This window comes from Macaca thibetana, chromosome 16, assembly GCF_024542745.1.
Source record: "Macaca thibetana thibetana isolate TM-01 chromosome 16, ASM2454274v1, whole genome shotgun sequence".
NCBI lineage: Eukaryota > Metazoa > Chordata > Mammalia > Primates > Cercopithecidae > Macaca > Macaca thibetana.
Window position 1 is genome coordinate 23,168,635 of NC_065593.1, and position 27,338 is coordinate 23,195,972.

At 52.5% G+C, this 27,338-nt stretch overlaps 3 protein-coding genes across 6 annotated transcripts in view; 1 reads left to right on the forward strand and 2 right to left on the reverse strand.

Annotated features, from left to right (window-relative positions):
* Positions 1–27,338, reverse strand: part of IFT20 (intraflagellar transport 20) — a 245,198-nt gene that overhangs the window by 147,220 nt on the left and 70,640 nt on the right. The gene's annotated exons all lie outside the window — the stretch shown is intronic.
* Positions 1–27,338, reverse strand: part of POLDIP2 (DNA polymerase delta interacting protein 2) — a 222,000-nt gene that overhangs the window by 127,470 nt on the left and 67,192 nt on the right. The window lies entirely within an intron of this gene.
* Positions 1,773–26,283, forward strand: SLC13A2 (solute carrier family 13 member 2). 4 transcript variants are annotated; one of them, XM_050763186.1, is made up of 12 exons: positions 1,773–2,303; positions 17,694–17,822; positions 18,789–19,072; positions 19,180–19,385; positions 19,889–20,069; positions 20,182–20,304; positions 22,021–22,239; positions 22,464–22,552; positions 22,840–22,961; positions 24,107–24,268; positions 24,863–25,044; positions 25,553–26,283. In XM_050763186.1, exons 1-12 carry the CDS (start codon positions 2,100–2,102, stop codon positions 25,968–25,970), a joined length of 2,319 nt encoding a protein of 772 aa, XP_050619143.1. In that variant the 5' UTR covers positions 1,773–2,099; the 3' UTR covers positions 25,971–26,283. The 4 variants fall into 4 exon arrangements, with proteins under 4 accessions (XP_050619143.1, XP_050619145.1, XP_050619144.1 ...); XM_050763188.1 differs by having other exon boundaries at positions 2,071–2,303; positions 24,907–25,044; XM_050763187.1 differs by having other exon boundaries at positions 2,071–2,303; positions 18,936–19,072.

The window sequence follows — 27,338 nt, forward strand, 5'->3', positions numbered from 1 at the left end:
TGTGTTACTCACAAGGTGTGTGACTCTAGACAAGTAACCTCACTGCCCTGAGCCTACATCACAGGATTGGTGTGGAGAGTTAGATAAAACCGGGATGCAGATTTTACACGTGGTGAATGTTGTTCCTGAGGGTGAAGCTGGCCTCCTTTTTCTTCTGGCTCCTTAAGAGCCTCAGGCCATGGGAGACACTTCCTCCAAGGTGAGATAAAATCGGGGCATTGTCCTGAGTGTCTGAAACCGTTTGTCTCTCTCTGTCCTTCCTGGCTCTTGCTTACTTTGCCCTGAGCAGGTGGCAGGCCACTGTGTGGCAGTGAAGGAGCCAGGCCTGAAGGGGGACTGGGGTGGCTAGCCTGTCCTGTGTTACTGTAGCATCCCACCCAGCCTGGCCTCGCTCCAGGAGCCCTCAACCTGGGTCCCTCTGACCTCTAGGACCGCCCTGCAGAAAGCACCAGGGCCTTTCTCATAAAAGCTCCACTGGCTCCAGGAGTGTCTCGGTGGCATAACAGCCCAGGCCATGCTCTAGTACACCTAGAACTATAGTTATCAGCTCTTAATCCTGTCCCCCGCAAACCCACATTCCAACCACACAGAACCTTCTGTTCTCTAAACATCCCCACGCTTCTGCATCTCTTCCCAGACTGTGTTCACCGCCTGAAACATTATCCTGATACCGCGCCTCCTTATCCTGACCACACAGATCATCACACTCTGATAACCTCAGAAACATGCATTGACCTTCAACTGCGTGCAGTCAGGGTGAGGAGGGGTGAGGGTACCAAGAGACTGAGGGTCTGGCCAGAGATTAAGACCCATAATTTCTTCCAAACTACAATCTGTTCTGTTCAACACACACACACACACACGCGCGCACGCGCACGCACGCACATGCACACATCACCCTCCAGACCTTCGTTCACTCTTCCCTCTCCTTGTGCTCCTTCCCCTATCACCTCGTGCCAAATAAGACTGAGCTCTTAAGCCTTCACTCAGATGCCATGTCTTCCAGGAGCCCTTGCCTGGTGCCCTTCACCCAGAACTTCTGCCCTGGTTTGGACCTCCCTCAGGGTACCCATAATGCATGTGTGAATTCTGGCTGGCTCCATGTCCTCAGTTCCCCCATCTGTTAAATGGAATAGTAACACCTAACCCATGGTGTAGTTACCGAGTTGATGCAGTACAGTAACTGCCTTGTACTAAGTGCTGAGCAAATGTCAGTTTTTACCACCAGCACCAGCACCAGCGCAGCAGCAGCATTTTAATCTCTGTATCTTTAGCACTGAGCACAGGGCTGAATACATAATTGGTGCTAAATACTTGCTTGGTGGGTGGGTGGGTGGATGGATGGATGGATGGATGGATGGATGGATGGATGAGAGATCTAGTATGTTTCCGAAATAAGAAACAATCTTTGCTGGGGGACGAGGGGACTAGGAAGAGCCTGAAAGAAACTAACCTTCATTGTACACCTGCCACGCATCAAAGCTCAACGTATATAAGTTGTCTAATTTAAGCCTCGCAATAGCAAGATATTACTGCAGAATGAGGAAGTGGCTATTCTGAGAGGTTAAATCGGCGGATCAGTGTCACACAAGACATAGTCAGGACCAGGGACTTTGATGGTCCTCGATACCTGGAAGAAGGAGGAGGAGGGCTTGCTCCAGGCCTTGGCTGCTGTCAATCTTACACTGGAAATTCCTAGGGCATCTCTGTGGGCAGGGCGGGGCCACCCCACCCAGGCTCTCACATAAAGTCTCAGCTGAGAACCTGGCTTTGGAGAACAGAAGGAGAAAGGAAAGGCCGGGCTAAGGGAAGGGGCTTGGGGACTGCCTGTGGAGGGTGGCTGGGGGACCCTCCTTCCTTCTCCAGCTCCTTCAGTGCCACCCTCAGCAGCTTCCAAGAACAGAAGGAGTTAACGCTGGGCTTAACTTCTTGAAGGAACCTGAAGTTTTTTAATCCTTGTTCTTTCCTCCCTCCCTCTCCCTCTCCCTTCCTGATCTTTACTCCGCCTGTGGGTCCCTCCTCCTTACTCTCACCTCCTTGACTCCAAAAACACTCTGATTGCCAGAGTGGGTCAATGGTTAACGCTCAGCTGGCTTTATATGAGCCTGCCCGGGCCACCTTCCTGCTGGGCTGCGTCTTTGGTCCTTCTGTTCCCCAGCTCCTGGAGGCAGTGGCCGTGGCAGCCCTCACTGGTCCATACCATGGCCACCTGCTGGCAGGCCCTGTGGGCCTATCGTTCCTACCTGATCGTGTTCTTCCTGCCCATTCTCCTGCTGCCTCTGCCCATCCTCGTCCCCAGTAAGGTAAGGACTTGGTGTTCTGAGCACACATAACTCCAGGGGGCAGGGGAGGGACTGTCTGGGCCGGGATCGGGCATCCTTAGGTTCCAGCATAACTTCCTCGCTGCCGCTGCCCTGGAAGTGAGGCTATCGCCCCCTGCTCCTCCTGAGGACTGAGGCTAGGAGGTCAAAAGGGGCTTTTGCTTGGCACCCAGTTGTAGGAGCCCAGTGTGAATTGCTTAGGTGGGTTTGCAGCCTACTGCCCTAGGAAACAGGAAACCAGTTTCATCAAGGAGATGCAGGAGGGGCAGATGGAGCTGATCTGCCTACTGTGTGCCCACCTAGCCCTGGACTGGGCTCCATGGGGGCTGAGACGGGATGGCTGTGGGGAGGGGAAGGCCGGGTGAGCAGCAGCACAGTGAAGAGGGATGGAAGGAGAATAGGAGAAAGCTGGCTGCAGGCAGTCTGCGTCTTTAAGAGCATAAACAGGAAGAGAAAGAGTTCACCTGTGTATTCAAGGGCTAAGTCTGTGGAGGAGGAGGGGTGGGAGTTGGAAGAGGGGACCCCTGCAGGTAGACAGCACAAAAACTGTGCCCCGGATGGAGGGGGAGCTGGGCACAACCAGGCGTCACTCCCTCCTCCTCCACCCCCAGCAGAAGTCATAACTTCATCTCTCATTAAATTGAGCCCCCAATGCCTGCCCTATCCTAGGCACCCAGTAACCCTTTCTGCCATCTTAAGAGGTCAGGCCTGACTGTCCCATTTGACAGATGGGGAAGGTGAGGTGAAGTCACTTAGTCAAAGTCCCAGGGCAGATCCGAGTTTCATGGAACTTGTGTATTATACACCTTTGGGCCCCAGTCTGTAAGCAAAAGAACACAAAAGTATTCATCTGATATTAGCTTGGGGGTTTGGGAAGGGTCCAGGAGGAAGGCCTTGAAGTTCAATCTTCAGTCAGTCGGCCTCTGGCAAATCACACAGCTGGGAGGTTCAGAGCTGGGGTGTGATCTGGTGCCAAAGCCTGTCTTCTCGCCACCCTGCTGCCTCCTGCCCCACCCCACACCCCCAGAACTGCCCATCGAGCCATTTTCTTCCTTTTGTCGTAGAGAAATTGAGTCAGACTTTTTTGTTCATGGTGTCCCAAAGGGGTGAGAGACTGGGGGTGGTAGTGGCACAGCCCCTGGGCCCCTGATACCTGCTCAGTAACAAAGCCCAGCTGACCTTTGAGATGACCTTCATCTCAGGCCAAAGCTGGTGGCATCTCAGTGCTAGGGACCCATCAGATGGGTTTTCCGACAGTCTGGGGCACGTGTGTTAACCCCAGGAGGGAAGTCAGACGGGGATTGGATCTCTTCCCAATTCCCTTCGCCTGGGGAAGCACAGCTCAGAAAGATTCGGTATCTTGCCCAGGTCACACAGGAAATGTTGAGCTGGTGCTAGAAGCCATGCCTCTTGGTGAGACTGGGATGTTAGCAGCCCCTGCCTTCTCTGCACCGTATCTGGCCCTGCTACCTGCCTCTGGCTCACAGATGCTGCCGGCCCCATCCTGACTCTGGTCCTGTCTAGGAGAGGCCAGCCCCTCTCAAGGACTTTGCTGCTGCCATTGTCCCCTCACTCTCCTACAAGATAAATATATCCCTCTCTGCCTGATCTCCCCCATCCACATAGGGGGCGCTGTAATATCTCTCATCGTAAACAAACAAACAAGAGCTCTCTTTCAAGCCCGCACTCCTTCCAGATCATGCCTCCTTCTCTGCTCTCTCTCATAACAGGAAACCTCAAGACACTGTCTACACCACAAGCACACTTTCTCTTTTGTCAGCTCCCATCTCCAAGACTCAGACCCCATCAACCTCCTTGTGACCAAACCCTGGGCCACTCTCACATTCCTCAATCCCTCGCCAGTGTTTGTCACAGCTGTCACCCCGTCTTTGCCGTGCTGTCTTCTCTTGGCTTTGGTGACACCTTCTCCTGGTTCCTGCCCAGCCCTGCCCCTTCCCACTTTCCTGACCCTGAGGTTTCTTCTCCATCTGACTCTGAGGTTTTCCATCATCCCCACTGCCCCTAGCTGATCTTATGCCATCTCGTGCTTTAAAAAGCATCTCTAAGCTGATGAGTTTTCAATCTGTCACCCCAGCCCTAACTTCTAAACCTGTATTATCTAATGAACAGCAGCCATCTCCCCGATTGGATATTTTCTTTGTAAGCAGGATAAGCAGGACACACTTTTCCACATCCAAATTAAAACCCTTCCTGCCCTTCTCCAGTTGGCTTAGGCATCAAGAAATGCTTCAACCATCTACCTTGCTGCAATAGCCAAAAACTCGAGGGCATTCTTGATTCTTCTCCTTCCCTCCTTTCCACGTGCAGCAGAAGGACCTGCTCACTTGATACCCCAAAATACTCAGAATGGAGTCACTCCCCGTCCCTGGATCCACTGTCTCCCCGGTCATTTCCCATGTGTCCCACTCTGCTCAAAACCCTACATTGGCCAGTCACGGTGGCTCACACCTATAATCCCAGCGTTTCGTGAGGCTGAGGTGGGAGGATTGCTGGAGCCCAGGAGTTTGAGACCAGCCTGGGCAACATAGTGAGACCCCACCTTAATTTGAAAAAACAAACAAACAAACAAACAAAAAATCCTACACTGGCTTCCTGTCAAACTTAGGATAAAACCTCTTCAAGCGGCCAGGAGTCACCAAGGCTCAGCCCTGGACACCTCAGGCTCCCTCCCCCTGTGTCCCACCTCTCATTCACTCTCACCCACCCTCACCAGCTTTTTTTCTGCTCCTCACATCGCTCTAGACTGTTCTCCCAGATGCCTCCTTCCCGTTTTTAGGTTTCAGCTTAAATCCGCCTCCTCAGAAAAGCCTTCTCTGACCAACCCCAGTCATTCTTGGGGAAAAGCCCTGTTCTTTTGTTTATAGGGTGTTTACTCTCTGAAATTATCTATCTGCTTATTTTTCACTTCTTCTCTGGCTTCCTGCACTAGAATGTCGGCTCCGTGAGGGCAGGGACTTTGTCTTGTCCCATGCAGAATCCCCAGTGCCTGGCACAAAGTAGATGTTCAAAAAATACTTGTTAGGCTGGGCACAGTGGCTCACACCTGTAATCCCAACACTTTGGGAGGCCAAGGCAGGCAGACCACTTGAAGTCAGGAGTTTGAGACCAGCCTGGCCAACATGATGAAATCTCATCTCTATAAAAAACACAAAAATTAGCCAAGCATGGTGGCACACGCCTGTAGTCCCAGCTACTCGGGAGGCTGAGGCAGGAGAAATGCTTGAACCTGGGAGGAGGAGATTGCAGTGGGCTGAGATCACACCATTGCATTCCAGTCTGGGTGACAGAGCAAGACTCTACCTCAAAAAACAAATTTAAAAAAAAATTTTTTTTTCTTTTTGAGACTGAGTCTCGCTCTGTCATCCAGGCTGGAGTGCAGTGGTGCGATCTTAGCTCACTGCAAGCTCCACCTCTCGGGTTCACGCCATTCTCCTGCCTCAGCCTCCCTAGTAGCTGGGACTACAGGCGCCCACCACCATGCCCAGGTAATTTTTTTGTATTTTTAGTAGGGACGGGGTTTCACCATGTTAGCCAGGATGGTCTTGATCTCCTGACCTCATGAACCGCCTGCCTTGGCCTCCCAAAGTGCCGGGATTACAGGCGTGAGCCCCCATGCCCGGCCACCCCCAACTTTTTGAATGAAGAAAGGAAGGAATGTGCACAAAATGGATCCTGTCCTGCATCCCTGTTGAATCTCTACTCTCTATAATGAGTCCCCGAGCTTAGCCCCATGACCCTGGCCTCCAAAGGGAGAAGAAGGAGCCCCAGCCTAGGCTCAAATTTGTGTCCATAATAATAATATGGACATTTGCTGAGTATATTTTGTGTGCTCAGCATTTTGCCATGCACTTCAAAGCATTGTTAGATCATTTATTTCTTTCAAAAGCCTATGTGTTGGACCGGGCACGGTGGCTCATGCCTGTAATCCCAGCACTTTCGGAGGCGGGCACCCAAGGTGGGCGGATCACTTGAGGTCAGGAGTTTGAGACTAGCCTGGCCAACATGGAGAAACCCCATCTCTACTAAAAATACAAAAATTAGCTGGGCATGGTGGCGGGCGCCTGTAATCCCAGCTACTCGGGAGGCTGAGGCAAGAGAATCGCTTGAATCCAGGAGGCAGAGGTTGCAGTGAGCTGAGACCGTGCCACTGCACTTCAGCCTAGGTGACAGAGCAAGACTCAGTCTCAAAAAAAAAAAAAAAAGCCTATGTGTTACCATGAGGTTACTACTACTATCTGCATTTTACAGACATGTAAACTGAGGGCCAGTGTGGGGAAGCAATTTGCTTAAAGTCCCAGCTAGGAAAAAAGTTTGAACTGGAACCTGGTCTTGGAGTCTCTGCCTGAGGCTCCCTGGGAGATTGGTCGGGCTCCCACTGTGACCCACCTCCCAGGCCATCCTTTCTTATGTCCATCCAGCTGCCAGTCAATCCTCCCACCATACTTCAGTCCAGCATGTCTGTTGAGCTCTTGCTCTGTGTCAGGGGTTACCAAAAGGAATACAGATGTTCCATCCTCAAGTTGCTTATGGTCTATAGGAGGAGATAGGTGTTTACACCACACAAAGTTTCAGCCAGAAGGCTGCAGAGCTCAGAGAAGGGAGCAAATTCTTCCGACTGAGTCAAGGGAGAATCTGAAGAAGGTGACATTTGAGTTGGGCCTTGAAGGTTGATGGGGTTTCAACAGTCAGAGGCATCAGCCGAACAGGTGAAGGGAACCACAGAAGGAAAGATGTAGGGGCCGGGAATAGTAGGGTGTGTTGGAGGGGTGGCAACAGAACCTTGAAATGCTAGTCACTCTCTGGTGGTCCCAGCAGATGGGGAACAGGAGGGCCTGGGGTCTTCCTGCTCTCCCAACCCTGCAGCCAGACATGGAAACTTTACATCCATTCATTCGTTCATCCATCCATGCATCTTGTTAGTGAACACAGAACTCAGTACTGTGTGACAAGTACTGTTTGGGTGTGTTGGGAAGAGAAAGTGGGAGGAGTGGGGAGATATACAAAAAGCAGAAACAATGCAACAGGCTGTGACCACGGACTGGGGAGGGCTGCTCTAGATGGGGTCAGGGAAGGCCTCCTGAGGAGGGTGTTTCAACACTCTGGGAGGTCAAGGTGGGTGGATCGCTTGAGTTCAGGAGTTCAAGACCAGCCTGGGCAACATGGCAAGACCTTGTCTCCTCACTAAAAAAAATTAGCCAGGTGTGGTGGTGTGTGCCTGTGGTCCCGCCTACTTGGGAGGCTGAGGCAGGAGGATCACTTGAGCCCAGGAGGTTGAGGCTGCCGTGAGCCATATGGTGCCACTGCACTCCAGCCTGGGCAACAGAGCAAGACTCCTGTCTCAAAAATAACTTCTCTAAAAAGTCAGCCAAGCGCAGCTCTGGGTAAAGAGCCATCCAGGCAGAATACGCAGCAAGTGCAAAGGCCTGTGGCTGGGGTGAGTTGGCAAGTTGAAGGGATTAAGCAAGTCCAGTGTGGCTCGGGGGCTCGAGTGAGGCCTTAAGAGGTCTTCCTGCTCTCCCTCCCTTAAGAGGCCTCACTAGATTGTTTAAGTCAAGTTTAGAGAAGAGGGTTGAGGTCAGCCAATGTCAGCCTACAAGACTAGAGGGAGGAGTAGGGATTTGGCTGTGAGCGTTAAGGGGTGAATAACTTACGACTCAGGGGTCATTCAGCTAGTAAGTTAGAGTCAAAACGCAAACACCTCCCGGGACCCAAAGGCATCTGTAAAAACAGTCTTCTAGTGGCCAGGACAGAACTCAGCTGAAGTCAATATTGCATTTATTGTAAGGCCAGAAGGCAGAATTTCTTCATCTGAATCACTGCCCCTTTTAGAATGCATAAACATTACATGTGTTTGAACTTTAAAATCTGTGTAATTAAGGCTGGGAGTGGTGGCTCACACCTGTAATTCTTGCACTTCAGGAGCCCAATGCAGGAGGGTCGCTCGAGTTCAGGAGTTCAAGACAAACTTGGGCAACATAGGGAGATTTGTCTCTACTAAAGATCAAAAAAGTTGGCTGGACGCGATGGCTCACGCCTGCAATCCCAGCACTTTGGGGGCCAAGGCAGGTGGATCCACCTGAAGTCAGGAGTTCAAGACCAGCCTGGCCAACATGGTGAAACCCTATTTCTACTAAAAATACAAAATTAGCTGGGCGTGGTGGCACATGCCTGTAATTCCAGCTACTCGGGAGGCTGAGGCAAGAGAATCACTTGAACCCAGGAGGCAGAGACTGCAGTAAGTCGAGATCACGCCACTGCACTCCAGCCTGGGCAGCAGAGAGAGATTCTGTCTCAAAAAGAAAAAAAAGATAAAAAACATTAGCTGGGCATGGTGGCGTGTGCCTGTGGTCCCTGTTACTTTGGAGAACCAAGGTGGGAGAATCACTTGAGCCAGGGAGGTTGAGGCTGCAGTGAGCAGTGATCATGCCACTGTACTCCAGCATGGGTGACAGAACAAGTCCTTGTCAAAAAAAAAAAAAAAAAAAAAAAACCTGTGTAATTAAAATACTGTTAGTGCAAGCTGTTCCTGAACCTCAAAGGCAGGGACTTGGATGATTCACTTCGGGCATGAAAACTATACAAGGAATTTGGACCTCTGTTCTGGGCCCCACCTCTACCTTTTGAGACTTCTTGTCCCTCAGTTGAGATAGCAGAGTCCAGTGAACAAAACGTGGATTTTGGAGCCAAACAGGTGTAGGTTCAAATCCATTCAGCAGCATGTACTGCCATGTGACCTGACCGAGCCTCTTCAAACCCTGTCATCTCTAAGGGGTGTTGTGAAGATGAGCTGAGATAACACACATATATGTAGAGTGCCTGACACTCAGTGCTTGACAAACACATGTTCCCTTTGCCCTCTGCCTCTTGTCTGAATTCCTGGGCCCCTGGAAAACACGGACTGGTCTGGAGTCCTGTGTATATGCCTCACCTCTTCTCTATCGCTCTGTTCAAATGGGCTCTTGTGCTTAGGAGGGCCTCAGATGTTCCCACCTATAGAACAGGAAGGCATGTCTGGTCACCCACCAGATTGGTGAGCTGTGTGCCTAGGAATAGCCATACCTGCAACTGTGCGGAGATTGTTTTTCTAGCCTCTGGGATGCCGGGAAGTAGGTTTAGAAGAAGGACCCAGCCTCAAAGGCCAGGGGGATCCCTGGGGCAGAGTCCCCAACTTGGATTTTGCCCAGATTACTAAATCATGTCCCTATTTATCGGCACCTGCTAGGTGAAGGCCAGGAATGGGAAAGTAAGTCACCCCCTTCAACAGTAAAGTTTCCTGGATGTAATCCAGCAGCAAGGCTCAGGGCTGTCGCAAGGCTCAGATTCCTAGAGGAGCATGGGAATGCCATGTTCATCACAGCGCCGGCTTGCGTTTTGCTCTTTAGTGCATACAGGCAGGGCTGGCCCTGGCCCAGGCTGTGATACCAGGACTCTTCCCCCAACTTTTGTTTTCTCCAGCACTCAGAAATTCATTGTTCCTTTGGCCTCTTAAAACAGAAGCTGATGCAACAAAGTCATTCACATCAAGGTGTGCAAATCAATGAAGGACACCTGAAAGAGAACAAGCGAAGGGTAGGAAGAGCCACCGCCATCATGTGCAGCCTGAGGCAGGTGTGGGGTGGAAAAGCTTCAGAATGGCCAAAAGGAAAGGCTTCCAGTGCACACTGTTGGGCACAGGGAAGCCATAGGCGGCTAACTAGAAGCAGCACCCCAGATGACTGGTTAGGGGAGCATATTTGGCTTTCTGGGGTTGGTCCTGAGTTGGAAGTAGGAGTAAAGAGTTTGGGGCAAAAATCAGGGGCATTGGCAGTCATCGAGCAAATCCTGAGTGTTTAGGGCTTACTGCTGTAGAGGTTGTCTTTCGACTTCTCGGCTGGTATTACAGACGTTGTGAAACATATTTTTACATATGAACTGGCCATTGTCCCCTTTGTATATTCAGGCCTCAAAGGTAGTGGGCATTTGGCATCTGCCTATTCTTCCTGGAAAAGACTTCCATCTCTCCACACTCTCTCATGTTTTGGTTTGTTTGTGAGATGGAGTCTCACTGTGTTGCCAGGCTGGCCTCAAATTCCTGGGCTCAAGCAATCCTCCTGCCTCAGCCTTCCAAGTAGCCACACACCACTGGACCCAGCACTTTTTCATATTTTAATGCTGTATTTATTTATTAGTTTAGGTTTTAAAAATTAATAATAATTATTATTATTATTATTTTGAGACAGGGTCTCACTCTGTCACTCAGGCTGGAGTGCAATGGTGCAATCTCAGCTCACTGCAACCTCTGCCTCCCGGGTTCAGGTGGTTCCCCCACTTCAGCCTCCCAAGTAGCTGTGATTACAGGCACATGCCACCATGCCCAGCTAAGTTTTGTTTTTTGTTTTTGTTTTTGTTTTCAGTATTTTTAGTAGAGACAGGGTTTTGCCATATTGCCCAGGCTGGTCTTGAACTCCTAGGCTCAAGAAATCCTCCCGCCTCAGCCTCCCAAAGTGCTGGGATTACAGGTGTGAGCCACCACCGAAGAGGCTTGGTCAGGTCACATGGCAGTACATGCTGCTGAATGGATTTGAACCCACACCTGTTTGGCTCCAAACTCCATGTATTGAAATACAATACCTGTATTTCAATAAAATTGGTTTCCTTTGTAGTCTTACGTATTTTATTTAGTGCATTTAAAAACCTTATTCTATAAGACACTGGAATGCTTCATCAGGCTGCCAAGGGCATCCTGGTACCAAAAAAAAAAAGTACAAACCCCTATATCAGAAATTTCCCTGGATGTATACAAACATTTGCACACAAATTTTTTAACCACATGTGGTAGTATTTGTGTAATCTTTTATTAAACCACAAGTGTGACCATGCCACTCTCTCTCTGCTTAAAACTCTTTGAGGCCTTCTCCCTTTTTCTCCCCTGTCTTCCAGACAAAGCCCTAGATCGTCTCAGGACAGGCAAGGCTCTTTCCAAGAATGCATCCTGATCTTTTATGTCTCATTCTGTTCTACATTTACTCCCTCACCCCAACCCCCTTTGCCCACTAACTGAACTCCTACTCACTCCTCAGTACCCACTCAAGGTTCCCTCTCTGGAAGCCTTCCTCAGCCCAGACAAAGGGAGGCTCAGGGATGGGGCCCCTTCTCCTCTGAGCTCCATTCTTCTGGTCTCTGCTTTACAGGCGCTTGGCAGGCCGCCACCCGGTGCCTCGCCTTGCTCCTGAGACCCGGGAGTGCTCACTGCCAGCAGCATGCCCACTTGCTAGGGGCAGAGGGGCAGTGGGAGTGTCCCCCATGTGCCAGCCCGTCCCCACCCTTGGGTTAACCTTCAGTCACCAGAGAAATAAGGTGTGACACCTCTGAGACTGTGGGCACATGTGCTGCTGCCTGACAGAGGCCATGATGCCCACAGGTCCCACACCTGCTACACACCCTGGGTCCGGAGTCTGCCCTGGACTCCTTGGCACCTTCACTTCCATTTGTGCCTCATGTATCCTCTCTGGTTCTCCAGAAGCCCAGGAGCACGTTTCTCTCCAGCACCAACCCTGCTACGTGCTCACAGGCTACAATGCTTGAAAACTTATTCCTGGCCAAGCACGGTGGCTCACACCTAGAATCCCAGTGTCCTGGAAGGCGGAGGAGAGAGGATTGCTTGAGGCCAGGAGCTCAAGACCAGCCTGGGCAATACAGCGAGACTCTCATCTCTACAAAAAAAAAATTTATTTTAATTAGCTGGGTATGGTGGCACACGCCTGTAGTCCCAGATACTCAGATGGCTGAGGCAGGAGGATCACTTGAGCCCAGGAGGTCGAGGATACAGTGAGCTGTGATCACGTCACTGCACTCCAGTCTGGGCAACAGAGTGAGACCCTGTCTCTTAAAAAGAAAAAAATTTTTTTAAAAAACCGTATTCCTACATTTGTTAGGTCTCTTCATCCTTACAGTAACCCAGCTAGGTGGATGTTTCTCTTATCCCCATTTCCAGAGGAGGAAACTGCATAATGGAGATAAATGTGTTTATAGCGGCGAATGCTTGATGTTTCTTACCAGAAAAGCTGAGAGAGGTTAAGTAGCTTGCCCAAGGACACACAGCAGTAAAGCAGGGCCTCAGTACTCAGCACCCTGTGCCCTGGACATGTGCTTTCCCACTAAAGAAGCAGCAAGCTGCCAGGCTTAGGGTTTGGAAGTCCCTCTGGGGGTCTCACTCTTCAGCCTGCCCTTCAGTCCAGCCCACACAGGCACTCAGACTCCCTGAGGGCCAGCGCTGGGCCTGACTGATGCCTCTACCCCTAGGGCCCATGTTCATTCACCCATTCATTCAGTGTCAACTCTGCTAAACAGATGCCAGGCACCCTGCGGGGGTGAGCAGAAACAGACTTGCACCCTGCTCCCTGAAGGGTAGAGTTGGACAACAAAGATTGATACTCATCATTTAGTCCCTAAAACTAAATGTTTAATTGCAGACTATGATGAGTGCTACGCAGAAGACGTACAGGGACTTAGAGTGTGAAAAATGGGAACTATATCCCCACCTGGAAGCCAGCCTGAAAAATCAATATTTGAGCTAAGATCTCAAGAACCAGTAGATATCAACTAAGCAAAGTAGGGAGGGAAGAGAGGTCCAGAGAGAGGAAATTGTGGGCAGAGGCCCTGTGGCCAGAGGGAGGATGCAGTATTTGAGGAACCCACAGAGGGCTGGTATGGCCAGAGCAGAGAGAGTAAGAGGGAGAGTGTTAAGATATGAGGCACAGACCAACCCTGAACTTAGGTTCCTGAAAGCACTAGGAAGCCACCAAAGGGATGTGAGCTGTTTTGAGATGAGTGTGTGTGTGCTGAGGGAGGGGGAGTACAAATTAAACAGATTTGTGCTTTGAGATCACTCTGGCTGCAGCAAGGAGAAAGGATTTTAGGGTCAAGAGAGGAAGCTGGGAGATGAATAAGGAGGCTTTTGCAGAGGTCTTGCTGAGACTTGGACCAGGCTAGTGTTCCAGAGCTACAGAGAAATAAATGGGAGCACTCAAGGGGCAGAACCAGCAGGACTGGGTGCATGGCCCAGAGAGGGTATTTGTGGAATGAGTGGCTGATGAACAGGCAGGAGGCCAAGGGCCTGCCCGCAGTGGGCTTCTAATCACGGGGATTGACTGCTGGGTGGAGAAGAGTAAGGATCTGAACAGGGTGACTTCCTTGGGGGTGGGGATGACACCAGTGGGAAAGGAGGCTTTACAGACCAGGCCAGCACCTGCAAAAGAGCTACAAGCTAGATCACAGAGGAGAAAGAGGCTACGCCCCTGTCCTCAGGAGCCATATACAGATCCTGAGAGGAGAGTAGCTGCTACGGTCAAGAAACAGAGCTAGGGAACAACCACCCTGCTGACCTGGGGAAGGAGGAGGCAGGGCCAGAGGCAGAAAGAAGAGCATTGCCACCAGAAGCAAACTCTTCCCTGCTAGTTTCTGAGCTCCAGGAGGGGCCACCAGGGACTGCAGTGCAAGCTATGCCTTGCACAACTCCATATGAGAATGGTGACCTGGACTTGTGCAGTGCAGCAGTCCTGGGGAGCAGCCAGTGGCCAGCGTGTAAACCAGCTGAGTCCCATGCCATAGGCTGCCAGTCGAGCTTGGCTGTCCTAGGTTCCATAGAGCTGGGCTGCAAGGCAGAGAGCATTAGAGTGACCTGGAAAGATAAGGCTGATCCCCAAAGCCCCACTTCTAGAGCTGGGAATACTGACCTTGTAATTGGATATACTGTGTGCCTAAGAAGAAAAGACCCCTAGGGCTCTGCCTTCAGGGAGTGCCCAAGAGTACCTGACCCAGGGGGCCTCTCAGAACACTGACAGCTCCTCAGTCTCAAACCCCAACCCTCCCTGAGTCTTGGTTCTGCCCTTTTCAGAAAATTACTTTGAAATGCACAGGCCAGGCACGGTGGCTCACACCTGTAATCCCAGCATCTTGGGAGGCTGAGGTGGGAGGATCACTTAAAGCCAGCAGTTCGAGACCAGCCTGGGCAACAAAGCAAGACCCATCTCTACAAAGAATACAAAAAAAAAAAAAAAGAAAGAAAATTAGCTGAGCATTGTGGTGCATGCCTGTAGTCCCAGCTATTTGGGAATCTAAGGCGGGAGAATTGCCTGTGCCCAGCAGTTGGAGGCTGCAGTGAGCTATGATCACACCATGAACTCCAGTCTGGGCAACAGAGAGAAACCCTGTCTCTAAAAAAATTTTTTTTAATTAGAAAAAGTAAGAAATAAAATGTACAAAATAAAAGGCATGGGATCACAAATAAACCAATTATTTTGAAATACAGGTATCAAAATATGGAAAAATAAATTGCAGCCCAGAAATAGATGTGTTTCCTTGCTGGTGCATTAGGTAAGATCTAAAGTTGGTATAATAATTACCGAAATTTCCAAATAAGGATGGAGGTAAACAGAATGTCGAAATATATTCTGAGATAACTGTGACAACTTATCTGGATCAGTGTCTAATAGCTGATAGTCACAATCAAATATCTGTGACCAAGTCACCAATAATACCATTAATAGCACTATGATTTTATGTTCACAACCTTAGTTTGATGTTAGTGAATAGATAAAATAGTTTTCCCGTTTAACTTCACGGATCCTCGGAATTCCATGCCCCAGTTAAGAATCTCATGATGCAGGAAGAACAAGTCAGCAAATTGTGCTCCAGCTTGACAGGCTGCCCAGAAGGCGGGACGGGGACGCAGGGCCAAAGCCACCAGGGTTAACAAAAGCTTCTGGATGGAACTTTGGAACAGGTCTTGTGTTTTGATCCAGAGATAGAGAGGGACCCATCACAGACACAGGCATACAGGGGCGGGAGCCATGTATCACACACACTGGAGCACATGGAGGCGAGTCTGAGTTTTTTTTTTTTTTTTTTTTGGATACAAGGTCTCACTCCAGTTGCCCAGACTGGAGTAGTGCAGTGACATGATCTTAGGTCACTCCAGCCTCAACCTCCTGGGTTCAGGTGATTTTGCCACCTCAGCCTCCCAAGTAGCCGGGACTACAGGTGCTCACCACCTCACCCAGCTAATTCTTTGTATTTTTAGTAGAGACTGGGTTTTGCCATGTTGCCCAGGCTGGTCTCGAACTCCTTTACTCAAGTTGATCTGCCCGCCACGGCCTCCCAAAGTGCTGGGATTACAGGCGTGAGCCACCATGCCCAACCTGGTCTGATTATTAACAACTCCCTTTGGAGTATGGAAACGGGGTCTCAAAGTGACATGACTTAACAGAGCCCAGCCACAGGAAGTGGCAGGCCCTGGGGAAGATAGCTCTGGATTCAGAGCCCCAGCTGCTTCTCCCTACATCCACTGGTCACAGGGAGCCTGAGGCTGAGGACACCCTCAAATGCAAGTGATCATGCTCAGGATAGCAGGTGAAAGCTGGGGCCCGGGAAGCAGATAGCCTGGCTTCTCCACTTACTATATGTGTGACTGTGAGGCATTTTTGAACTCTATTCACTCCTTTCTTTTTTCAACTGTGAAATGGGAACAAGAAGTTATTACCTCTGAGAGCAACTAAATGCAACTTGTAAAAGTGTTTGAAGCACATAGAATATGATGCCTGGCATGCAGTCACCCTCCAATACTTGTACAGAAACTTCTTCCTGAATCAGCAGAGTGAGTGCCATCCCAGCCCCGCCCCTTGTCTCTGGCCAGACAGTTCTGGGTGGACAGGGTGGAGGACACCAGGGTCCAGGAGGGCTGGCCTGCCCTTAGTCCAGGAGGAGGGTAACGGGCCATTCAGCCATTGCGGGTGAGGAAACACTGGCACCAGCAGAATCCTGTGGGGGGAGGTGGGGGCTGGGCTTCTCTGGTTGAGGGTCAAAATGGCCCCACTCCTGGGGCTGATGAGTTTATGGCCAGGATGAAGAGGGATAGCAGAAGTTTGGTGGAAAGAGAGCTTGGCTTCCGACAGATTTGGTGGGGCTATGTGCAGCTGGGCAGCTGGGCACTGCACAATTGTTGGGGCACCATTCACACAGACTAAAAGGGGAGTGCTCTTAGGTAGCGCTTGAAGGTTACCCAATCCCAATCCCTTATCTGAGTTCCATCCAGGCTCTGCCACTTTTTGTGATAGTTCTGGGACCTTGAGCAAGCCATTTACCCTCTGAGCTCATCTATAAGGTGGGACCACCACACCCACCTTAATGGCTGTTATGTTTTCATGTAAGCACAAAAATGACAATACTAAGTTCCTAAGAATTGCTAAATAGCAGCTGCCTCCTCCCCCAGGCCACCACCTACTCCCACCTCAGGGACCCTTCCCAAGCTTTAGGGTACTAAGAGTGTGAGCCTAGCCTGTATGAGGTGGAGAGGACAAGGACGGGGCGATTGGGATGGGTAAGGGAGGAGGGGCCCCCCAGCCCCACTGTCCAACAAACCCCAGCATGTGGCCCCTTCCTTTGGCAAACAAAGAGAGGGCAGGTGCCCGGCCCCTGGAGAGGGGATATGGGTGCCCTCTCCTGGCTAATGATTCCCCAGCCCTGGGAGAGGCTCTATAAGGAGGGTGGGCCTCCATTCCTGCCCCAGGTCCCCTTCCAGGCCTGAGGTCAGGCTTCTCTAGACCTAGAGGTTTCATGTAGGAAAGGGGGACTTCTGGTACCCAAAGACCCACGAGACTCAGTGTTGCCCCACAATTCCTTGCACAACACAAGCATCTTGGGGGAAACTTTACATAGCCTATAAATGTAAATTGCTCCTCTGGAGTTGTGTAATGCAGCAGACAGACCAGGATTGCTAGAAAAGAGACTCTCCACCATTCCCAAAACTCTCCAGTGATTCATTCATTCAGACAAGATTTGCTCCAAAACCTGCTGGGTCCTGAGCTCCAAAGATCCAGATGCCACAAAACCGACTCTGTCTGATGGAGAGCTCACTCCTAGCAGAGGGAACAAACACTAAATGTCCAACAAACAAACATACTCTTGCTGCTTGTGATAAGAGCCAGGGAAAGCCAGGGTGCCAGGCAAAGGTCCACGTTGCCCAGGTCCCGCTCCTTCTCTGGCAGCCCCCATCTCATCTTGGGATCCTCAACTGGGTCCCCTGCAATCCCTTTGGTCTGGATGGGGACTGGTAACCAACTCCAGACTTTCTGAAGTGGCTGGCTTATAATGTCTGGGCTCCCCAAGGTCAAAGACAAGGTGATATTGAGTGCTTTGCGTTGTTTTTTATTTACATTTTGAAATGAGACCTTGGGCTTGGGAATCGATGGCTATGGGTGTCACAGGCTCTCCCAAGGCAGTTACAAATGGCCTGGTTTGTCTGAGGGACAGGAGGTGGCATTGCTCTGGGACACAGGCCCTCTGACAGCTCTGCTGCTTCCCTCCCACCTGCAGGAGGCCTACTGTGCATATGCCATCATTCTCATGGCGCTCTTCTGGTGCACCGAAGCCCTGCCCCTGGCTGTCACCGCCCTCTTCCCCATCATCCTGTTCCCTATGATGGGCATCATGGATGCCTCTGAGGTGAGCCCTCATCCATAGGAGAAAGCGTTCTGGGCAATGCGGGAGGCCAGGGGGTGGGTTCCCTCAGACCTTGTTGACTAAGGAAGCCTCATCATAGGCAGGGCACATGGATTAGGGGTTCCTGCGTCTGCATGAGGAGGAAGTCAGCTAGACGGCTGCAGGCTGGGGTGGGGAGGGGTGCAGAATTAGTGCTGAGAGTTCATTCAAAGTGGGAGTGATGAGCCAGCCTTAGGTGGGAGGTGGAAGGCCTGGTGACACAGAAAAGGGGCCTTGAAGGCCAGCTAACACACTCATATACTTCTAGTTCAGTGGCTCTTGAACTTGAACAGCGTCGGGGTCACCTGGAGGGCTGGTTAAAACACAAATGGCTGGGTCCAGAGTTTCTGATTCAGTAGATGTGGGGTAGGGCCTAAGCATTTTATTTCTAACGAGTTCCAGTAGATGGTGATGATGCTGACCCAGCGACCATACTTTGAGAACCGCTGTCTAGTTTTGAGAAACAGCACTAAAATATCTATCTCCCAGGCCATGGCTTGAAACATGAATGGAATCACAGTAGATTATCTCCCAATTAATTATTCCCGAGGGGAGATAAAGTGAGTTTGGCAAGAAGAGGGAACCTGGTTGATATTAAATGGTAGATAATCCAGGCCGGGTGTGGTGGCTCATGCTTGTAATCCTAGCACTTTAGGGGGCCAAGGCAGGTGGACCACTTGAGCTCACGAGTTCGAGACCAGCCTGGCCAACAAGGTAAAACCTCATCTCTACAAAAAATACAAAAATTAGTCGCGCATGGTGGTGCATGCCTGTAGTCCCAGCTACTTGGGAGGCTGAGGTGGGAGGATGGTTTGAGCCAAGGAGGTGGAGATTGCAGTGAGCTGTGATTGTGCCACTGCACCTCCAGCCTGGGCAACAGAGCTAGACCCTGTCTCCAAAAAGTTAAATTTAATTTTTTTAAAATGGCAGATTATTCAGAGACCATTTCCATCGAGTTTCGAGAGCCCAGAGGAATGGCAGTCTGTGGGAATGTCAGTGACTGAATCCCATAAGCTCGGGGGCAACGTGGGAGACTCCAGGGTCTTCCCCCCGCTCAGCCATGTCTCCGCCTGCCAGGTTTCCATGGAGTATCTTAAGGACTCCAACATCCTGTTCGTCGGGGGGCTGCTGGTGGCCATCACAGTGGAACACTGGAACCTGCACAAACGCATCGCCCTCCGGGTCCTCCTCATCGTTGGGGTGCGGCCTGCCCTGTGAGTTCCTGCAAACCAGCACGGGAGAACCTGATGAGGAGATGTTCTGGGCACCCAGTTCCTGAAGGGAAGCTGCAACAGCAGTGTGTCTGTCTGCCCGTCCCTAGGCTAATGCTGGGCTTCATGCTGGTCACGGCCTTCCTGTCCATGTGGATCAGCAACACGGCCACCTCGGCCATGATGGTGCCCATCGCACATGCCGTCCTGGACCAGCTGCACAGCTCACAAGCCAGCAGTAACCTTGAGGAGGGCAGCAACAACCTGACCTTCGAGCTCCAGGAACCAAGTCCCCAGAAGGAGGAAACCAAACCTGGTGAGAAAAATGAGGCTAGACCCCGCCCCAACTCCTTGGTTCTTGGAGAGAGTCTGAGGGTCTGTCCGTTTCGAGGGCTGGTCATCTTGGAGCCTTTGGGGAGAGAAGAAAGAGATGCAAGAAGGACAGTGACCAATTTGTTTTTCCTGTCTTTAAAATGGCAAGTTCCCTGTGTTGGGAATCCCCTCACCCCTGGGCAAGCCAAGATGCTTGGTCACCATAGCAAGAAGAGAGCTGGAGTCTAGGTGGACAGTCCAAGGTCTAGGATCCATTCTTCCTGTGTGGTTTGGGTAATCAGAGATCAGAGAGATTCTGAGGCCGCTCCCAGCCTGAGACTATGGGGATTGCTGGGCCCCTCAGGCCTGCAGACATCCTCTGTCCTCCTTCCAGCCCCAGTCTGGGCTGTTCACAGACAAGGTGCCTTTGAGGCCCTTGCAGCCCTGGCCACATTCCCCAGAGCTGGCCCCGTACCTGCCCCCACCTGGGCTCTCCCCTGTTCCCAGATAATGGGCAGGCCCTCCCTGTCACATCTGCTCCTTCGGAGGGGAGGGTACATCTCAGCCAGGAGCATCTCCGCCTCACCCAGTGCATGAGCCTGTGTGTGTGCTACTCCGCCAGCATCGGGGGCATCGCCACGCTGACCGGCACCGCACCCAACCTGGTGCTGCAAGGCCAGATCAACTCGTGAGTGACAAGGGATGGGCCACCTTGGGGGATCTGCACACTCACTGGGAGGTGAATGGGGGTGGGCAGTTCTCGGGGCAACGTCATACGGCAGCCCATGTTCCTCCTTCAGGCTCTTCCCCCAAAACGGCAACGTGGTGAACTTCGCCTCCTGGTTCAGCTTCGCCTTCCCCACCATGGTCATCTTGCTGCTGCTGGCCTGGCTGTGGCTACAGATCCTCTTCCTGGGCTTCAAGTAAGTGGTAAAGTCGGTAAGAGAAGCCCAGGTCCCTGCCCTCAGCCCTGGGAGCTTCCAGTTGGGTCCGGATGTGGAAAATGATATTATCACTATCCCAGTGAGAAGGCGTCTCCCTGCCAAGTCCCCTCTGTGCACTTGGACCCCCATTTGAGGAAATTACTGGGTAAAGAGTATTATCCCATTTCACAGACACGCAAGCTGAGGCTTCAGGAGTGGTTTGCAACTAGATTGTCAGTGCTGGGACTGCAAGCCAGTCACTTGATGCCCCTTCCCATAATGCTCCACTGTCCTTTGATAGGTGCTTAAGGAGCACACACTGAGCATGGTTAGTTACAAAAGCACCTGCTGTGTTCCTACTGTATACTGGGTCATGTGTAAGGCACTGAGAATACTAGAAGACACTAGGCACAGTCCCTGTCCTTGTAGCCCATCAGGTGGATGATGATATGGTGGGGGCCATGAGAGAGGGAAGCCCAGATGCTGCAGGAGCACAGAGAACACAGTGCCTAGTTCAGCGCAGGTGAGTGAAGATTCCAGAACACCATGAAGGAGATCATGCCTGGGCTGAATCTTGAAGGACTAGAAGTCAGCCAGGTAGAGAATGGGTGAAGACATTCCAGGCAGCAGGAGCAGTTTGCACAAAGCACAGAGGCAAGAATGGACATGATGTGCTTGAGGGAACTCTAGTTCTGCAGGACTAAAACACAAACAGCAAAAAGGAGCATCAGGTCATGAAGCTGGAGAAGTAGGCAGGGGAAGGTTCTAGAAGCTCTTATGTGCCACCCAAGTGTTTGGATCTTGTCCTTGAAGCCAAGAGTAATAAATAGATTTCATTCCTACTTCCACCAGGTTCCTGGTAGTCACTGTTTGGAACTCTGAGTTGGAAAATCATGGGAGACCCTGCTAAGGCTCAGTTAGTATCAAGTCTGTGATTGATTAGTGATGTCTGCCATGAGTATGGGATAGGAGTGATGGTATGAGTGTTACCGTGGTATTAATTATAATTTGCCCTTCCTGCCCAGGCAGTGGAGAGCCCTTGAAAGTTTTTAAGCATTGCTCCTGCACTTTGGAAAAATCACTTGGGCAAATATAAGGAAGCTGGATTAAAGTTGGGGGCTGGTACAAGGCAAGGTGATAGTAGAAGAGGTCAGCACAGTACCAGACACCATGGGGGAGTCAAAGATGTGTGAAGCGTGACCAGCAGGGAGGATGAGATTTACCCAAGTGGAAAGTTAAATGTCAACACAAGTTAAGTCAGCAGCAGAAGGAAGTGGACTGCAGCCTATTGTGCCTCTGAGGACAAGGCAAGTGGGACTCAGGCTGGCAGGGGATACCCAGAGCAGGCAAAGGAGGGAAGGGAGGACTTCCCGAAGGCTGTTGGAGGAGGAGAGCTGTGAGCCAGGGCTGGAAGAAGTCCCAGGGTTTGAGCTGCTCGGTCTTTCTCACCCTGGGCAAGGGAGGGTTCAGCACCATAGAACCCCTGGAAGAAAAGGGGCTCAATGGAGCAGGGCCAAGCCTGGGGAATAAGCAAGAACTATGACCCCTAAAAGTCTTCTGCTCTTCCTCCAGAACCTCAGGTGGAGCCAGGACCTGAGTGTGGTGACCCTGAGATGCCCTCTCTGGGCCTCAGCCTTTAGATCATAGGCACGCAGAGCCCCTTGCTCCCTGCCTGGAGCAGGCCCCCCACAAACTGCCCCGTCCCTCTGCCTGCAGCTTCCGGAAGAACTTTGGCACTGGGGAGAAAATGCAGGAGCAACAGCAAGCAGCCTATGGCATCATCCAGACCGAGCACAGGCTGCTGGGCCCCATGACCTTTGCAGAAAAGGCCATCAGTGTCCTGTTCGTCATTCTGGTGCTGCTCTGGTTCACCCGGGAGCCGGGGTTTTTTCTTGGCTGGGGCAACCTCGCTTTTCCCAATGCCACGGGGGAGAGGTGAGAGTTGCAGGGGATGGGAGGAGGACACATCTGGGACTTACATGCTTAGGGAGGAGGAAAGGGTGTAGGGCCCCCATTGCAGAACAGGAGGTAACACTTGGTGGGGGATGAAGTTTCCCCAGGCTTGTCTATGGGAGGGGCTCCTCTCCACCACCCTCCACCTTGTGGCCCTGAACAACCCCAAGCTGCTAACCCAGCCTTCCCTGTCCCCCCACCAACAGCATGGTGTCCGATGGGACAGTGGCCATCTTTATCGGTGTAATTATGTTCATCATACCCTCCAAGTTCCCAGGGCTGACCCAGGACCCAGGTAAGCACCTGGACTGGGGCAGGGAAGGGTCTCCAGGCAGCCCCTGCCTTCAAGTATGTAATGTACCTTCCACCACACTTGGCAGGAGTAGGCAAAGCCCAGAAAGGCTGGAACGACTTGCCAAGGGCACAGAGACTCAGGGACAAAGATGAGATGTTGCAGAACTGAGAGTCCCCCCTCCTACATGCATTAAGCTCCAAAAGGGACCCACACAGGGAGCCCCCAGATGGAGAGGGGAAAGGCCTGTTTGTTCTTTGGTGACCCGTCCTTCTCTGCTTGGGGAGTAGAAAACCCAGGGAAGCTGAAGGCCCCTCTTGGCCTCCTCGACTGGAAGACAGCGAACCAGAAGATGCCGTGGAATATCGTGTTATTGCTGGGTGGTGGCTATGCCCTGGCCAAGGGCAGTGAGGTGAGAGGCCCCCAGCCCCCTCCTTAGCTTGTGTGAGGGAGACTGTGGCAGGAAGAGAGGGGGCCCTGCTTCTGTCCCACAGAGGGGAGACCTGGTTCCCATGTAGGAGCCTCTCAGGTGGGCAGAGCCTTTGCAGCAGCTGGGGAGACCTAGAGCCCCCATGTGGGAGGAAGAAACACAAGCCCTAGGGACCTCTCCTTAGTTCAGTTCTCAAAGTCCAAGGGAAGGCAGGATTCTCTGGTGGGGCGGGGCCTGTTCTCAGAGACAAATGCCATCCCACCCCAGCCCCTTGCCCCCTGCCAGACAGAGCACGCAATAGCATCTGCACTGAAGTAACTGGGGGTTATGTTGACGCGGTCTGCCCACTGCAGCCACCAGGGGGCACCATGATCACACCCACCCAGGCTCTGGGGACCAGAACATCTTTCCCCAGAGCCTCCATCCAAAAGAGGGAAATCCCTGACACGGCATCCCTGGGCCTCAGTGTTCTGGCTCAAACAGGAGGCAGCTGCCCAGGTCAGGGATTGGTGCAGGGTACTCCTGGGTCTGTGGCATGTTCATCCACTGACTGTGCCCAGTGCTGTGCTAGGCACTGGCCCCACTGAGCAAGGTTAAGTCCCAGCTTACAGCCTGGCATTCCAGACGTGGCAAGGCAAGACCTTGGAGCTCTTCTGACCCTGTGGACTGTCCCTATCCTCCCATTAGCCTCTTCCAGCCTCTATCAGGGTCCTCCCCCAACTTTCCCTCCCTGCGAGGAGCAAGGTCCTCTCTGCCCCAAGCCACTGGACTGGAAGGGGCAGGAAGAGGGCTAAGGTTGTCAAGGGACCTCCTGAGAGAGGTCAGAAAGGCAAGAGTAAGTGCGGTCAAAGATTTTTGCTCCCAGCAAGCCCCAAGTTTCCCAAGAAGGCCCTTTGGCCCCCTTTCCTAATTTCTCATCTGCCCCTTCTTCCCACACCCAGCTGTTCTTCAAGAGCAGGAAAGGGCGCCCCTTGGTCTTAGCTGGATCCTAACATCCCTTTAGAGCTGTCTTTGACTCTGAATACCAGGGAGGTGTGAGCAGGAGCAGGAGCCTCATAGAGACTCAGCAGAGGACTTGGGGGCCCAGGCAGCCTTGCCTCTCACACACCATCCTCCTCTGCCCACAGCGATCGGGCCTGTCAGAGTGGCTGGGAAACAAGCTGACCCCACTGCAGAGTGTGCCAACTCCAGCCATTGGGGTCATCCTCTCCCTCCTGGTGGCCACCTTCACTGAGTGCACTAGCAACGTGGCCACTACTACGATCTTCCTGCCCATCCTAGCCTCCATGGTGAGCTGGCCCTCAGAAACACCTCCTCCAGGTAGTCCTCCAGCCTGCCCCACCGGGGCTTCTGCCTGCTGGGCAGAGTATCCTGTCTTTGCACCTCCTCTTTTCCTTTTCCTGAAGAGGACCCCTGAGTTTCCATCCTTCCCCAGGCTCTTGAGCCACCTTGGGCCCCAAGGCACTTTGGCCCCTGACTCACCCCGTCCCTCGTGACGTCACCTCTGGAGTATCCTGATGGGGATCCTCGTGGCCTCACCCACGTCCCCACCCCAGTCCCTGTTCTGATCATTCCTGGGGTGACGGGGTGAAATTGCTCCCCGAAGCGTCCCAAGCCCCTTCCTCCCCAGACGTGTTCCTACAGCCTTTGATGACACCCCCGGAGCCCCTTTGAGATCTGTTTTATGGGCCTCTCCCCTCACCACACCCCACAAGGCAGGGCAGCACACTCATTCCCTCCAGAGAGGTCAAGAGGCCCTTCCCAGGTCACCCAGTGCCTTCTGGGAGAAGTGGTGGGCTCATGACCAGAGAGCATACTGGGGTGCAGGGGTTGTCCCCCAGAGAAGCAGGATAATTGGTTGGGGGCCATGCCTCTCCCTCCAGGATGGGGACCAAGGTCAGCTCTGCCCCACTGCCTCCCACTCCAGGCCCAGGCCATCTGCCTCCACCCTCTCTACGTCATGCTCCCCTGCACTCTGGCCTCCTCCCTGGCCTTCATGCTGCCTGTGGCCACCCCACCCAATGCCATCGTCTTCTCTTTCGGGGGAATCAAAGTGTTGGATATGGTGAGTGGCAGGGAGGCCTGAATGCCTCATCCCTCCTTCCTGCTCTGACTTTCCATCTTAGTGAATCATAAAGCAGCTTAAAGCCACTGAGAGTCTCAGAGTTGAGCGGGCCCTCATCTGGGATGAAGGTGCAGTGGGGGAGGTTGGGACATGACCGCTCAGTGGTGGCATCTTCAGGCCCTGCCAGCCCCAGGCTATGTGAGAGGGAGGGAAGCGGGTGGGGAATATGGGGAAGGCTCCAAGATGCCAGGCACCCACACTCAGGGAGATGAGCTCAGAGAGAACAAGCCCAGGGCCCTGGAAGCTCAGGAGTGTCCCTTTTCCCTGTTAGCACTGGGAGTAAAGCAAGGGGCAAAGGCATTGGCTATGCTGCAGGTTGGACCAAAGGGAGAACTTCCCAGAGAGAATTTTGCTGGTGGGAGGGCTCCTGTGCACCCCCAAATACCTGGGGACTTGGGGGCAGTCCGGCCCAGCCCCTGCTTAGCCAAATGGACTTTCCTCACACCAGGCCCGGGCGGGATTCCTGCTCAACATCATTGGAGTCCTGGTCATCACACTGGCCATCAACAGCTGGAGCATCACCATCTTCAGCCTGCACTCCTTCCCCTCCTGGGCTCATTCCAACACCACAGCCCAGTGCCTGCCCAGGCCGGCCAACACCACCATGCCAAGCCCCTAGGCTGGGGCGCAGCCCATCGGCCATGCCCAGGAAGACCTACCCCGTTCCCACTCCTCTGAGCCGGGAGGGGACACCCCAAGCTCCCAGCTCCAGGCCAATGGCCTTTCTCTTGTGTGTCTGTAAGGAAGGTGTGTATGCTCAATTTCCTATGTGCCAGAAGAAAAGGTGTGTGCGTGCGCGCGTGTGTGTGTGTGTGTGCGCGCGCGTATGGGTGCGCCTGCATGGATGGGAGGGGTGTGTGATGTGAGGCTATCTGAGGGGGGCTGTGTGCAATTCACATGATCCTAGATGTGTATGCTGGATAATGCACATGTGTGTGTTCACAGACAATACAACGTGTCCTCTCTGGTGCCCCAGGTCTTGGTCTCCCCAGTTTAGTGACCAGACTTATTTGCACTGTATTTATTGGAACTCAGGCTTGGAGTGGCCTGGGAGGAGGGCCTGCCAGCAGCTGCCATGGGAACAGCCTCTGGGACTGGCCCAACATACTGAGGGCTCCCCAGCCTTCCGGTGTTTTGGTGGAGGTTCAAATATTAACCACATTAAAGTCTTTTTCAATAAAGTCTGGGATGGTTTTTCACGGCGCTCTCTGAGGCTGGTCCCCAATGTGGTTCAGACCCCAGGTTGGGGGGTTCAGAGGGAAGGGGCCTGGCCTCTGTCCTGTATGCAGCCCCCTTGGCACCCCCCCACCCAGAGGGGAAGGTAATGGTCGGGCATCCCTGCCAAGGCCGATCAGAGTGGGCGCAGCCACCTAGGAGAGCAGCACTGACATCACTGGGCCCGGCTAATTGGGAGCTGCCAGTCCCTGCGTGTCTTTGGGAAAACCTGCCTCCCCGTTCCCAGAGCACTCCCTGGGTATTTACATAAAACCCTCTGCCCCTGCCAATTCCTCATGGACCCTTCCTCCAGCTGGAAAAACCGGTCCCACGAGGCCAGAGGAGGCAGGCTGACCTGTGCTGGGTGCCCAGAGGACGGACCCTCATCCTGCAGCACAGGAACAGGCTGGAAACTGGCATGGCCTTCAGAGTCCAGGACCAGACAACTTTGGATGATTCCACCTCCTCCGCCCCACCTCCACCTGGCCTCCCACACTCCCCCACCCCACACTCTCATGGACTCCAGAGTTTTCATTTATCTAGCAAGGTGGGGGTAGGGATGGGGAAGAATGATACCATATCCATCATTCCTTCTTCGGGCCAAACAGCCCTTCCCTGCTGGAAGTTCATCTTTGTGTTGATGCTAAGTCTCTCCCACTGTGGACAGTGGCGTGTCCACCTTGAATTCATCCAAACGGAAGTTTCCTAGAGTCTCACCCCATCCCGTCCTGCTCCAGTGGGACAGAAAAGAGGTATTTCCCATCACCTTCATGCCCAAATGAAAAAGGGGGCTGGACTGTGAAGAGAGAAAACCAGAAAGGATTTCATACTGGATCCCCCTGGGCCAGGCTTTCACTGGGTCCTCCCAGAGCTGGGGGTTGGGAGTGCAGATAGGAGGGGGCACTGTGCGGGGGAGTACACAGGTGTCCCCAGGGGACAGGGGGTCCTGACAGGACATGCCAGGCATCCCAGAGAGCCAGGAGTGTCAGGCGGGTGGCTCCAGCCCCACCCTGGCCCCC

Bases quoted from the DNA above. Each gene is read 5' to 3' on its own strand.
- SLC13A2 (XM_050763186.1), top strand. From the start codon at position 2,100: ATGAGCCTGCCCGGGCCACCTTCCTGCTGGGCTGCGTCTTTGGTCCTT. The intron at 20,305-22,020 runs GTAAGTGGTAAA...CTCTGCCTGCAG, and splicing joins ATCCTCTTCCTGGGCTTCAA to CTTCCGGAAGAACTTTGGCA. The intron at 22,962-24,106 runs GTGAGAGGCCCC...CTCTGCCCACAG, and splicing joins CCCTGGCCAAGGGCAGTGAG to CGATCGGGCCTGTCAGAGTG.